Source organism: Artemia sp. Qi Xiang Cuo, chromosome 9 (genome assembly GCF_049724085.1).
Source record: "Artemia sp. Qi Xiang Cuo chromosome 9, ASM4972408v1, whole genome shotgun sequence".
Classification (NCBI taxonomy): Eukaryota; Metazoa; Arthropoda; class Branchiopoda; order Anostraca; family Artemiidae; genus Artemia; species Artemia sp. Qi Xiang Cuo.
This window is the reverse complement of record NC_142802.1, coordinates 54,055,086-54,070,490: the sequence shown is the minus strand read 5'-3', so window position 1 is coordinate 54,070,490 and position 15,405 is coordinate 54,055,086. Positions and strand designations below refer to the sequence as shown.

General features: G+C 34.8%; 1 protein-coding gene across 1 annotated transcript in view; it reads left to right on the top strand.

Moving 5' to 3' along the window:
• Positions 1-954: 954 nt before the first annotated feature.
• LOC148948812 (uncharacterized) overlaps positions 955-15,405 on the top strand; it is a 90,152-nt gene continuing 75,701 nt past the window's right edge. The window contains exons 1-3 of the mRNA XM_089095027.1: positions 955-1,006; positions 5,441-5,734; positions 13,285-13,444. Coding sequence (XP_088951153.1) covers positions 5,467-5,734; positions 13,285-13,444 — 428 coding nt within the window. The 5' untranslated portion in view covers positions 955-1,006; positions 5,441-5,466. The remainder of the gene's footprint in view (positions 1,007-5,440; positions 5,735-13,284; positions 13,445-15,405) is intronic.

Below are 15,405 nucleotides of genomic sequence, written 5' to 3'. Positions count from 1 at the left end.
CAACCAAATGTAGCAGGTGCCGAGAATCCCCCCTCCTATGTAATAACAACTGTCCGATAGAAAATAGGGCTTTACGCCATTAATGGTTTAACCAAGCAAAGCTGTTATAGAATTTAAATCTAGCTGTCATCTCGGTAATAAAGTGCCCTTTGAATAGCGAACGGTACAACACAATTCCATAGGGGCAAAAAGTATGTATTTTTACACGATAAATAAGGTTAATTTATCTGCGGTGAAAGTACATTATGGAGGAGAGTGATGGGTTTCAGCTGTTTATCTAATATAAGGGGGTGATACTAGCTAAACTTCGAGTATGCTCATCTTAATGATGGGGGTGGGGGGTATAGAAAAAGAGGCTTATGCTGTTTATCAGCTTGCTTAAAGGTGATTGTGAAATAACCGACTAGAAAGTTCTAATGGTAATAAAAATTTTTATGGAGGTTTATCTAATATAGAAAGAGGCTTACCTCTTGGTATTTTCTTGTCATATCCTTTTCAAAATTTTTAGAAGCTTCCATTTTTTAAAGTTAAGGTGTCACACTTTCTGAATCGTATGCAATACTGCTGTACAATCCTTGTCTGTTTATAGTACACTTCACACACGGGGAAGCTATGATTTCCAGTTAAAAGAGAAGGCATGTATGTTTCTAAGAATTAACCAAAAATTCTATTCCCAAATTTCAAACATTTCCAAAAATTATATTGACAGAAATCAATACTTGGTGTCTGGGAAATGGCGAAAATTTTGTTCAAATAAAATGGCCGTCTGTACATTGGGCTTCCGGTTAGAAGTGGGGCAGCTGTTTTTCCGGAATTAACGAAGGGAAATGAATTTCCAAGAATTGATTTTTGGATAGAAACCTATAGGTACTGTCTGAAAAGTAGCTGATCTATTCATATAAAGATGGCTGTCTGTATATTGGGAAATCTTTAGAGGGAAAATAAGGATTTTAAGGAAAGTCCAGGGGTTAAGGAGCCCTCAGAGGTTTTTAAATATGGATCTTAGGTAATGTATGTTTTTTAAAGAGAAAGAAGGTTTTTATAGGGAAATCCTAGATAATGTAGGTTTTCAAAGGTGAATCTTATATAATGTAGGATTTTAAAAAAAAAGAAGGTTTTTCAAAGGAGAATCCTGGAGTAAAGGAACCCTCTAAAGGCCTTCCCCCTACACCCTTAGGTTTTTTTTTCTATAGCATAGTAACCGAAAGTAAACATTCCCAAACATCTGTTGGCGCCCGTAGAATGATGGGCACCGGTCGTATTGTGGGTCTATTTTAAAGCAGGATCCCGTGGGAATCCGGGGTCCCGTGGGAATGTGGCATATTGGTCTCGTGGAATCCGGGGTGTTGGTTCCGTAGAAAGCATAGAGCCAATACTAGTGAAAGCTGAATTCAGATTAATACAATTTACACTTAAAAAATTACATATATTTTACATTATATTTAAAAAAAAACTTTTCCACACCATCCAAGAGGCAGAGGTCAAGTCGTGTTGTTCTTATAGAGGTATCGCCAGTAGCCACTAAATCTCTGCTTGATTTTTATTAATTATATTTATTCAAATTTAATGTATGTATATTATAGGCAGCGAAATAGCACTGCTGAAGTAAAGAGCGATGTGGGCACAATGTATTTATTTATTTACTTTTTGTTCTTTTTTTAGACCAGGACACTTTACATGCAAGCAGTTGTCGTATAAACTTCAAAAGGGGCTGATTCAATTGAAAATTCAAAGGGCTAGCGCTTTTTTTAATAGTCAAAATTGATTGGAGGGCAACGAGCCCTCTCCCCTCCCCTTACGCCTAGTATTTCCCCAATGAGATCCATTCAACAATTTGAGATATCCATTTTGTTCAGCTTAAGTGAAAGGTCCGGAAATGTCATCTTTGAGGATGACAACCCCCCCCCCCGGAGCCCTTAGGGAAAGGGTTTTAAGTTTTGCCCTGGGGCTATATAAGGTTTTATAGGATGGGTGACCGTATAAACTATGGAGGGGGCTCATTGGAGTAGTGCTCAGAAGTTCTAGTACCCTTTTTAAGAATCAAAGTGATCAGAGGGCAGCTACCCCCCCCCCCTCCAACGCCCACTCTTTCTCCAAATACATCCAATCAAAATTTTAGAAAGCCAATTTGTTCACCGTAGTTGTAAGGTCCAGTAATTACGTATTTGATCATTATACCCCCCAGAGCCGTCAGGGCAAGGGTAGTAGGTAGGAGCTTAAGAGGTTTGTATGTAAATGCCGATTGCATAATCTTCAGGGGGGTTCATTGGATTGGAAATTGAAGGGACTAGTTGCCTCTTTGATAGTCGAAAGTGATTGGAGAGCTACTTCACCCCCTCCACGCTAATCATTTCCCCAATCACATCTAATCAAAGTTTTGATATAGTCATTTTTCTCAGTGTAGGTGAAAGGTCCAAAAATTTACAGGAAGGGTGGTCGTATAAACCTCGGAGGGGGCTCATTGGTTGGTAATCAGAATTTCTAGTGCCCTTTTTAAGAGTCAACGTGATAAGAGGACAGCTATCCCCCCACACCCATTTTTTCCCCAAATACATCCAATCAAATTTTGAGATAGCCCATTTGTTCAGCGTAGTTGAAAAGTCCAGTAATTATGTCTTTGAACATTATAAGGTTTAAACATATAAGGTTTTTATGGAAAGGGTGGTCACGTAAACTTTAGAGGGGGCTCATTGGATTGTAAACTGAAAGGTCTACTGCGCTTTTTAACAATCGAAAGTGATTGGAGGGCAACAAGCCCCTCCCCCGCCTCACCCATCATTTCCCCAAACACATTCAATAAAAATTGTGACATAGTCATTTTGCTCACAATAGTGCAAAGAGTATATTACAATGGCTAAAGGGTGGGCACAACCCTCCAAAGCCCAGGGCAAGGGTTGTAAGTTATGCCCCCATGATATAAGGTTTTTATGGAACGGATGGCTGTATAAACTTCGGATCAGATGGGGTTCTTTCAATTGGAAGTCGGAAGATTTAGTGCCCTTTTTATTAAAAGGGCACATTAGGATTGTTGGAAATTCCAGTAGTTATATCTTTGTGGATGTCAAATTCCCCACAGTCCTCAGGTTAAGTCCTGTAAGTTAGGCAATCCGTTCGTTGTTTACATATAGTATATGTTATTGAGAAAGGTAGCCTATGCATGTTTGACCTATATTTTCCATAAAGACGAAGGAAATTCAGGTGAGCCTTCTACTACATCTCTAAATTCAGGTAAGCTACTACCCCAACTGTAATTACCACTACTACTACTGCTATCACACTACCCCATTTATAATATTGTGGAAAATTTTGAACTAAATTAAAAGACGTTATGTGCATGCACATTGTCAAAAGAGCGTATCTTAAGAATTGAAATACGCTTAAGAATTCTCAAATATGTGCTGCAAGAATTTTCATTTAAGAAAATTCAAAATATTTTTCAAAATATGTAGCCTAAATATATATTAATTTTTAATATATTTAATTGATAACTTAAATTTGAATAAATACAATATAAATTTAAATATATTTTCACATTATATTTAAAAAATCTCTTTTCCACACCACCCAAAATGCAGAGATCAAGGTGTGTTTCTTTATAGAGGTATCGCCAGTAGAAACTAATCCTCTGCTTGATTTTTATTAGTTGTAGTTATTCAAATTTAATATATGCATATTTTGAAAAAGTATTGGGTATGATCCATTAAGCTTACTTCAGAGCCCGTGATTTACATTAAAGAAAATTTACATATATTGTGTATTATACTCGTTAAAAAATCTCTTTTCCACACCATCCAAGAGGTAGAGATATGGGTAATTTTTTTTAGAGTCGTTGCCAGTTTCTTTTATTCGGTAATATTAGTCAAATATTACTTGTAAATAGTGCAAGCAAGTAAAAAACTAGTTGCCAACTTGCTAGTTGTCTACTGTAACCACTAATCCTCTGCTTGATTTTTATCAATTGTATTTATTCAAATTTAATATATATATATATATATATATATATATATATATATATATATATATATATATATATATATATATATATATATATATATATATATTTATTTCGGAAAAAATTGGGTATCATCCGCTAAGTTTACATCAGAGCCTAAGTTTTCCCATACGAAGCAACTTTAAGGTGAATGTTTATTTTTTTAATATACGTTACATTTTAATTGTTTTCACTTTTTTTTAAATTGACATATGGAAAAATAATTAAAAACTGAAGGATAAATGTCTGTATATGTATATTAAACTGATCATTTATGGTCTTTTTTTCAGTAAAGTGCAAATAATATTCTGGTCTTTAGAAGGCATGCGATTTGTCGGCCCGATTCATGATAATTTTGCTTGTTTTGAGTTTGACCAAGTCATTTATTGTAATTTCTGTTAGTTTTGAGTTTCATTTATTTACGAATGGTGATTTGTGGTAGTTATACGATTGGAAGATTATTTGACTTTAATTCTGTTCATTTTTGGCTTAATGGAGCTCTTTAATTTTATTTGAAAAACTTGTTTTGCGGATAAAGTTTTTGAAATTGATTATTTTGAAGTGACCGAAGTCACTTGAAGAGAAAGAGAAGAGAGAGAGGGAGAGAGAGAGAGAGAGAGAGAAAGAGAGAGAGAGAAAAAAAGAGAAATGGAGAGAGGCAGTGAGACAAAGAGTGAAACAGAGACAGAGGAACAGAAAGAAGTAAAGAGGGAGCGAAAGTTTTTATGGGATTGAACATCCTTTTTGTATCAATCATGCCGATTTCCCCTCAGCATCCATTACATAACTTCGCCTTTGCAAATACAACCAGTGAATAAAAACTCACCTTCTTAATCTTTTTCATTTTCTGACTCTATTTCAAAAAGGTTTAATATATCCCCCTTTCTATGTTAATAATTTGAAATGATTTCGACCCTTAATCACATAATTTTTGTAGCGAGCTCCAACTGGCTTTAAACAATACGAAAGCTTATCTGCAGAAATGAATTATTAAATCAACCAATATTTAAGCGGGATTCATAAATTTTCAGCGTCAGCTGCAATTTTAAGTAGAAAACTAAATAGAAATTTTATTGGCCAATGAATATTAATGATGACTTGGCTGTGTGGTAAGTGTGCATTAAATTTATTTTACAAAAAGATCCTACGTTCATAATTATTTTGTGTAGAGAATAGTGAGATGTTATAGTGCAATGCGTTTACAATATGTTTCAGTTCTTTTGGTCCTTTGCATAAACTGTTCTGTTACATGGGATAAGAAGACGGTGTATAAAATGAAGGCACCGGTGTTACTTTTTCTGCCGATCGAACATGAAAAGTATGATAGTCATGAGCTTAGTCCTAGTGAAAATAGCCAAATAAAAAAATATTTGTTGCCTATACTTTCATTAGTTTCCTTATCGTTATTATTGGGATATTTAACCACCAAAATTCTTACAATACTTACAGTTAAAAGTGTCATAAACACTTCATCAATGTTATTACCAGGGACGACACTTCCTGCTGCGGATTCCCCGTCAGTGTCAGAGACAACAACGGTTACAACAACTGCCCCTTTGACTTCAACACCAGAAACAACAACGGCTACAACAATTGTCCCAACAACAACATTGGCCCAGACGATAACTACTGATACAACTGACACAACAAGGTCAAAACCGGTAACACCAGGGCAAACAATAGCTCCGCCGCTGGGCTTCTCTTACCAGAAAAAAGAAGTTTCTCATTATGAACAGGAACAAGGTAAAGTTGTATACTGTCGCAGTTGTAGGCTTGAATGTCGTTTGAACTTCATTGAAAAAGATATTTATTTAAAGCAGGGTGATTTTAGTTGGTCAAAACATAAAAAAAAAAAAAAAACATAAAAAAGAAAGTCTCCATAATAACAAAGATTATCAAAAAGAGCTAATGAAAGCAGACTGATTGTGTGCTATATAAACAAGTTCATAGAATTCTCAGGTTTTGATTGTTTAGCTTGGTATATTAATGTCATGAAACAGAAATTTTTGTTTTTAATATGTTTGGTTTTCAGTTAATTAAATAGCAGTATTTAATCAATAATGTATAGGTGCAATTAGGTGACCTTTCAACTTCAAGTTCCTCCTAATATCCTCGTCAATGATGCTTATTTACACTAAATCTCTTATTGGTAAATCGTTTAAATATTCTCGTTTTTAATAGTTTTAGAACATTTTTATATTCTGAATTTGACAATGAAAATCCTTCGCACCAAATATAAATTATTAAACAATTTGTTTTTCAAACTTGGTTAGACCAGTGAGCACCAAACGAGTCAGAATTAGTGCCTTAGCTTTGAAGTCAACAAAATAAATTATATCCAGTAGTTCCTGCAAGCTATTGACTAAAATCAAATAAATTAAAAAACTTAAAGTCGAAGTCGAGTTTTCTTCCTTTTTTTATTCTTGAAACAGAGTCCCGGGAGTCGGAGTAACTACATAAACTAAATATTGGAAGAATATATTAAAGACTTCATTGATTTTTCTAATAAATGTAACATTATTTGAAAATTAAAGCTTAAAACCTTTACAGCGTATTTGACAGGCTTTCTAGCAATGCAGCACTTCAGTCTATTGGTTTTATGGATAGTTCTCATAGTTAAGTATGGGAGCTCTTGCGTTTGTATTTAAGTTTGAAATTTTGTCTTATGCCGTAAATTTTGAAGTAATTTGAAAGGTTGCAATATTTATTGATTAGCCACTTTAAGTTTTATCTTTGGTTAAATTAAGACCTGCTTCATGATTTAAGCTTTCAAGACTAAGCTTGTAATTTTGAACCGTGTTGTAGTTAGTGATTTCACTTTTCATGTTTACTTTGTAGTATTGGCATAAACTACATGAAATTAAATAAAAAATTATTCACTTCCAACGATTTTAAATGACTTTCGAACTTCACTCAATTTACTTGTTTATCCAAAGGGAATTATTTAATTAAGGATATAAAAAACTTACTCTGTTGAAGTTGAACTTAATTCTGAATATATAAAAAAAATAAAAAAGAAGCTATTCTATTTTGTGGTCAAAATGTCTTAGATTTTGATATATCTTTATCCTGCTTACCTATGACAAAGTCATGAGCTTTTATTTGTTACATAACCTTTAAATTTCAAAATAAGCAGAAACAAATCCTGGTGAACCTAGATCATGTCTGAAGAAATGTTTAAAAGAGTGGAAACTTGAATAATTTTTTTCTCGTAAGTTAAATTTTCAGTTTTCTCAAAGTTTTGAGACTTCAGTATGAGGGTGTGCGTGCGGATCAACCTCCGTTCGGCTCAACCCCCGTTAAACTATACGCCAATTCCACTTAGCCCCATCCAAGTCAATCCCATTCAACCCAGTCTTTTTTAATCAAACCTGGTTCACCTCAACCTTTATTTAATTTAATCCCCGTGCAATTTGACTCCCATTTTAAGCTCACCATATAAAAATACCTGTTAAAATTCAAACTGAAAACGACCAGAAATTACTATTAAAGAATAAATGAAATCCAAAACGAACAGAAATTAAATAAACAATCATAGGAAAAAACATACAACTAATAATATAAATTGATCTATCTATCGAGCTTCTGAAATACACGATCTATCTATCGATCTATAAATGAATAAATAGATCTTAAAGCGAGTAATGCTTAGATTGAATATGAAAATCAAGGTTAAAACGAAAAATATAATTTGCTATTGCAGTATAAATGAAACTCAAAACGAACAGAAATTAAATAAACAATCAATGCAAACAAACATACAGTAGATATTAATGTAAATGAATAAATAAATCTTAAAACAAGTGAAACTTAAATTGAATATGCAAATCAAGCTTGAAACGAACAAAAATCACTACAAACAAGAGTTTGGGTGTCGCCTTCTTCTCTCACTGTAAAAGTCTAAAACCTACTGCGTCATTGGCGCTCTACTGAAAACCAATTTTATTACAAATATCGTCTTTTGTACTTAATATTGAAAATAATCATTAAAATTATAGTACAATTTTGAACTGATGAGCTTTCAGCAATTAATATCATTATGCATCAAATATTCAGTTTAATTATTAGTTCTTTCTAAAGTTGTTCAAGACGAACATAGTTTCACTGCAAACAAGAGTTTGGGTGCTACCCCATAAATAAAACCAAAAGCCTACTGCGTCATTGGCCCTTCACTGAAAACGAATTACATTAGAAATATTTTCTTTTCCAGTTCTTACAGCATTGAAAATAAAAATAAAATTAGATTGAAATAAATTCTTGTGCTGATGGATATTTCAACAACTAATATCATTATATATCAAATATTCAATGTGATGTTGTTTATACTTTCCAAGACTGTTCAAGACGCATATAGTTTTCAGTAAAGCGCCAATGACGCAGTAAGTTTTAGACTTTTCCAGAAAGAGAAGGAGGCGATGCCCAAACTCTTTGTAGTGATTTTTGTACGTTTCAAGCTTGATTTGCATATTAAATTTAAGTTTCACTCGTTTTAAGATTTATTTATTGTTTTACATTAATATCTACTGTATGTTTGTTTGCATTGATTGTTTATTTAATTTCTGTTCGATTTGAGTTTCATTTATACTTCAATAGCAATTTTTTTTTTAATCTTTATTTTCATATTCAATCTAAGCATTACTCGCTTTAAGATCTATTTATTCATTTATATTATTACTTGTTGTATGCTTTTTCCTATGATTGTTTATTTAATTTCTACTCGTTTTGGGTTTTATTTATTCTTTAATAGTAATTTATGGTCGTGTTTTGTTTGCATTTTAACAGGTATTTATATCTTCTGAGCTTAAGTTTAAAATGGTCTTTACTTTTCTTTGAAAAACTTATTTTCGGAAATTTTTTTTTGTTACTAAATTTTGTTCATTTTTGATTGCAAAAGGAATCAAGCTTTTAAAAATTCCTTATTTCAAAATCAAACTTTCTTTAAAAAAATCAAATCTTCATCAAAGTACCAAAACTGGTATCAAAGTAACAATATCAAAGCGACAAAAGTTTGCTCCCTTTGAAACGAGCCCCCTTGGAAGTTTATACGACGAACCCATCTTCTGTTATGTGAAGTGCGTCTAGGAAAAAACTAAATGGAGAGTGGGGGGAGGTTAGCTGCCCTCCGATTACTTTTTACTCTTAAAAAGAGAATTACAACTTTCAATTTCCAATCAAAGAAGCCCTCTATGAAGTTTATACGAGCAGTCCTTCCATAACAACCATATATGCCCCCAGGGCATAACTTACAATGCCTACCCTCGGGCCCTGGGAGGATGTGTCGACATCGGAGTTTTTGTTATCTGAACTTTGAACTTATTGTATCAAAATGTCTATCTCGAAATTTTTATCTTATGCATTTAGGACGTGGAGAGGGGGGGGGGGGGGCATTTGCCCTCCAATCTCTTTTGACTTTTAAAAAGTAAACAAGAACTTTCAATTTCCAATCAAATGAACCCTCTCCGGAGTTTATACAAGCGTCCCTTCCATAAAAACGATATACATCTCCAGAGCATTACTTACAACGCCTGCCTCCAGGCCATTGGGGTTGCGTCGACAAAGGAGTTTTTCTTATCTGACCTTTGAATTATTTCGAATGAAATGGCTATTTAAATTTTTATCGGATTGGCTTGGGGCGGATTGGGTGGTTTGGGGGGGGGCTAGTTGCCCTTGGATATCTTTTGAATCCTAAAAAGTGAACTAGAATTTTCAATTTCCAATCAAATGAGCCCTCTCTGAAGTTTATACGAGCAACCATTTCATAAGAGCCATACACGCCCCCAGAACAACTATTACAACGCCTACCCCCTGGGCCCTGGGGGGTTGTCTTGACACCGGAGTTTTTGTTATCTAATTTTTGAACAATTTCTTAAAAAAATAGCTATCTCAAAATTTGTAGCGGACGGGTTTGCGGAAAAAAGGAAGGGTGGGGTAAATTGCCCTTAAATCTCTTGACTCTTAAAAAGTGAGCTAGAACTTTCAATTTACAATCAAATGAGATCTCTATGAATTTTTGTACGAGCATCCCTCTCATAAGAACCATACATGCCCTTAGGGCATGACTTAGAATGTCTTCTCCCGAGCCATGGGGGGTTTTATTGACACCGGAATTTGTCTTCTCCGACCTTCGAACTATTTTATTTTTAATAAAATGTCTACCTAAAAATTTTCAGCAGATTGGTTTCGAAATAAAAGGCGTGGGGAGGGGAGCTTGTTGCCCTTGGATCTCTTTTGATTATTAAAAAGTGAACTTGAACTTTCAATTTCCAGTCAAATGAGCCCTCTCTGAAGTTTATACGAGTATCCCTTTCATAAGAACCATATATGCCCAAGGGCATAACTTGCAACGCCTGCCCCCGCGCCCTGGGGGTTGTGTCGACACCTGAGTTTTTTTATCTTAATTTTGAACAGTTTTTAACTTAATGGCTATCTCAAAATTTTTATCGGATGCATTCAGGAAAAAAGGGGCGGGGGGGGGGGGGTAGGTGCCCTCCAATCTCTTTTGACTCAAAAACTGAACTAGAACTTTCAGTTTACAATCAAATTAGCCCTCTCTAAAGTTTTACATGCAACCCTTCCATAAGAACCATATATTCCCCCAGGGCATAACTTGTAACGCCTGCCTTCGGGCCCTGGGGGGCTGTGTCGACCCCGGAGTTTTCGTTATATGGCCTTTGAACTATTTCTAAAAAATTGGCTATCTCAAAGTTCTTATCAGATGGGTTTGGGGAAAAAAGGTCGTGGAGGGGGGATAGGTGCCCTCCAATCTCAGTTGACTCTTAAAAAGTGAACTAGAAATTTAAATTTCCAATCGAATGAGCCCTCTTTGAAGTTTTTACGAGCATCCCTTCCATAAGGACCATATATTCCCCAAGGGCCCAACTTATAACGCCTACCCCCGGGCCCTGGGGTTTGTGTCGACACCAGAGTTTTTGTTATATGATTCTCGAACTATTTCTTACAAAATAGCTATCTCAAAATTTTTATCGGATACATTTGGGAAAAAAGCCACGGGATGTGGGGGGCTGGTTACCCTCCAGTATCTTTTGACGCTTAAAAAGTGAACTAGAACTTTCAATTTCAAATCAAATGAGCCCGCTCTGAAGTTTATACGAGCATTCCTTCCATAAGAACCATATATGCCCCCAGGGAATAACAAATAACCCTTGCCTTGAAGACCTTGGGAGTGAGTGTCATGCTCAAAGATGTAATTTCCAGAACTTTCAACTACGTTTAACAAAATGGCTATCTCAAAATTTTGATTGAATGTGTTTGGGGAAATGCTTGGCGTGGAAGACGTGTTAGTTTGCTTTTAATCACTTTCGACCATTAAAAAGGGCACTAGCCATTTAAATTTCCTATCGAATGAGCCGTTTTTGAAGTTTCTACGACAACACTCTCTATAAAAACCTTATAAGCCCCCAGGGTAGAACTTACAACCCTTGCCCTGAGGGCTGTGGGGGAATTGTCATCCTCAAATACCTAATTTCCAGAATTTTCAACTACGTTGAACAAAATTGATATCTAAAAATTTTGATTGGATGTGTTTGGGGAAAAGATGGGCATGAGAGGGGGGTTAGTTACACTCCAATCACTTTCGACTATTAAAAAGAGCACTAGCCCTTTTAATTTCCAATGGAATGAGCCCTTTTGAATTTTCTACGACAAAGCCTTCTCTAATAAGCTTGTATGCCCCCAGGGCATAACTTACAACCCTTGCCCTGAGAGCTGTGGGGGGGGGGTGTTCTCCTCAAAAACATAATTTCTATATGAAAATCAACTACGTAGAACAAAATGGCTATCTCAAAATTTTGATTGGATGTGTTTGGGGAGATGGTATGCTTAGAAGGGGTGTTCATTGCCTTCCAATCACTTTTGAGCCTTAAAAAGGGCACAGGAACTCTCGATTTCCAATTGAATGAGCCCCCTTTGAAGTTTGTACGACGACCCCTTCCATATGAAGTCCCTCTGGGAAAAAAATAATAAATAATTAAACATTTGAGCCGTATGACTTTTACTATAGGAAACGCTATAGCGTTGCCTCCGAAAAGTAAAAGGCGATGTCAGAAACTGAAACGAACAAAAAAAAGTTATATAATTTAAACATAAAATCAACAGAAATTTCTATGAATCAAACCTAAAACGAAATGAAACCTAAAATGAACAATAATTCAAATGGATAATAACATTAAATAAAAAGAATAGATACTGACTGCTCTGGATTGAGTGGATTCATAGAAAATTCCAAAACGGACAGAAATGAAAACGAACAATCCCGTCAAGCTTAAGGCGAGAAAAGATCACCACAAATAGGAGAAAGGATACTGCCCCCTTAAGCTCTTTAAAGGCCGGATCGTCGTTTGCACTTTACTGAAAACAAAATAAATTTTGAAAGTAATGCATTTTTTATATTTCATAAAAAAAAACTGTATATCTAGAACGCTCTTTTGCCGTTATTAAATAAACGAAGGCAAGCTTTTTCAACTGAAAGTAAGGAGCAACATTAAAACTTAAAACGAAAAAAAATTATGCCATATATCAGGAGGATGCCCCTTCCTCAAACCCTCTCTCATCATGCTAAAGTTTCTTTGCACTTTAAAAAAGCTTGTTATTCTAATTAAACGGCCATTGAGTTTTACGAGTCGTTCTTAAAGAATTGGGACAAAATGTCAATCTTTATCATAAAGACCAAGGTATTGAGCAGGGGTAGCCTTTCTTATATATGGAATAATTTCTGTTCTTTTGGTTTTTGATGTTGCTCGTTACTTTCAGTTGAAGAACTGTTTTTTTTTTATCTAATTTTGATCATTTTTCAAATAATGCGAAGAGTTCCGCCTCCCCCGTCCATAGAAAATTCCCTTCTCCACCTAAATTCCCCCATGGAAAGTTCCTCCCGCGTGATATTCCCCTCCGAAAAATACACCCGGACACTTCCATCCTCACTGAAAATCCACCATGAAAATTTCTTGCAGAGAATTCCGCCTGGAAGATCCTCCTTCATTTGAAAAAAGACCTCTTTTTTAATTAATTTCCGATCGTTTTTCAAATGATGCCATAAATCCTCCTCGGTGAAAAATTTTTCCCGGTAATATACCCCCGCCAATGAAAAGTTTCTCCCGCGAAAATCCCCTCTCCAAAGTAAAATTCCCAGAACAAGTCCAACACCATTGAAAATATTCCCTGGCCAATTCCACCGGAAAAACTCCACATATAAAATTGAGCCGCAGTTGGATATTAAGGTATCCAGTTTTTTTCTCCTCTTTCCCATTTCACTTTGTAATTGTTTTTTAATCTAGTCATTTTTGATGGACATGCGTTATGGAGGATGATTCATGAAATATGGGTGTTAGATTTGCAGTTCGAAGATCCTTCATGTACATACTACAAACTTTGCGAAATGAATAAATATGCAGCTGAAAGTGCAAGTGATGCAGGTTGGGTTGCACATCTGTCAAGGTAAATTTGAATGTATAGCATATCAAGGTAACAATTTTAGAGAAGAGATTAATAAATAAAGAACGGAACGCAGTCACAGCATGTAGAACTGAGATATGGTAGCACACACGGAGGGGGCTATCGGGCCTATCCCCTCCCATTAAAAGGTCTTCGTATTATGTGTGTTTTTCTAATCTAAATAATGATTGGCTATGTCTGTAAGCTCAACTTCGTTTGACGTAACACGCCGGATATCCGAAGCTATTACCTACCACACAAATCTTTTTTAGTCTTATCCCACAAGTTAAACTCCATTAAATTTACGACGAATTTTATACGTTGTTTTGGTTCGTCTACCCTGTTTTGTTTCCATTAAATTTGCATTATGGACGGGGGGGGGTTAGGGTCAATTTATTGTCTATATAGATTTGTTAGTGGTTGTAACAAGCGACAATGCGAGCATTTCTGTTTTGATTTTAGTAATTTATATAATGCAAAATTTATGTTTTTATGGGGTTAAATAATTAGTGAGATATAGGAAAAAACTGAAAACATCTTGCTGGAGTTGAAAAATACGCCACAAACATCAAGCTTAGAAGCAGAAAATGATGCTGAAAGATAATGTCAACATTGGAAGGCCATATTTGCGGGGGGGGGGGGTGAAGCGGTATTTTTGCCAGCTGGAGGTCCTATGAACTGGATTTTTGGCTAGTTGTTCTATTAGTTTGCCTAGTTCTGCACTATTTTAAGTTAATCCTCCCTTCCAAAATCCCCCCCCCAAACAAGATTTTTCGTAGGTGGTGTAGACAATGTTTTAGTTGATACAGTTTTGCATGTGGATTTACTGTTTTTCAGTCCCGACTAGGAAAAATATTTTTTTTTTTTCTTGGATTATAGAATAGTGATGTTCTTTAATCTTCAAATCAACGTTATTGTAAGCGTCTGTTCTATAGAAATTTAAAGGCTTCTGTGAGGCACTACAGATTTACAACGTGAATAAGTGGAAACACTGGACGAAGAGGGCATCATACAAAAGAGTGTACTTGTCAAATTTTTGGAAAGGTCGAAATTCGTAGTCTAGCCTTTTACCAAGATTAATTAATAAAAACTTTTTCTACAAAATAAGGTTTTCAAAGAAAAGTAAAGAACTCCATTAAACAAAAAAAGAGCAAAAATAAAATCAAATAATCTACCGAGCGTGAAACTACCACAAATCAGCATCGATAAATAAATGAAACCCAAAACGAACAGAAATTACAATAAATAATCGAATCAAACCCACCATAGTCATAAATTGATATCCGTAGGGCGCAAAACTCCTGTGCCTTCCCATGGTCAGAACAATATTAATTTTTTACTGAAAACATATTAGTGGTTATACTTTATTGCCTTAATAAATAAAATAATATAGAGGTTTTTATTTCAAAATATCAGTCTAATATTTGGATTAGACTGACAAAGCACATTCATTTGTATTTTTTCAGTAAAGTGCAAAGATTGTTCTGGCCATGGGAAGGCATAGGGGTTTTGCGCCCATCTTATGTTAATTTCTGCTCTTTTTGAGTTTGACTCGGTTAATTATTGTAATTTCTGTTCGTTTTGATTTCATTTATTTATCGATGCTGATTTGTGGTAGTTTCACGCTAGGTAGATTATTTGATTTTATTTTTGCTCTTTTTTTGTTTAATGGAGTTCTTTACTTTTCTTTGAAAACTTATTTTGTAGAAAAAGTTTTTTTAATTAATTTATGTTCGTTTTATGTTGACATAGTTTTTCAGGGAAAACGAAAATAATACTTTAAATTTTTTCTTTTTTTTTAGACTTTATAATTTGGTGTGCTATTTGTATGCTTGAGAAAATTTTTCAGCAATTTTTAACAATATACACCCTTTTAAAATCTGGACACAGATTGTAGTGTTTCATTTAATTTCAAACCTCCCCTAGGTGACCTGAAATAGAAAACTTCATACTATTCACAAAAA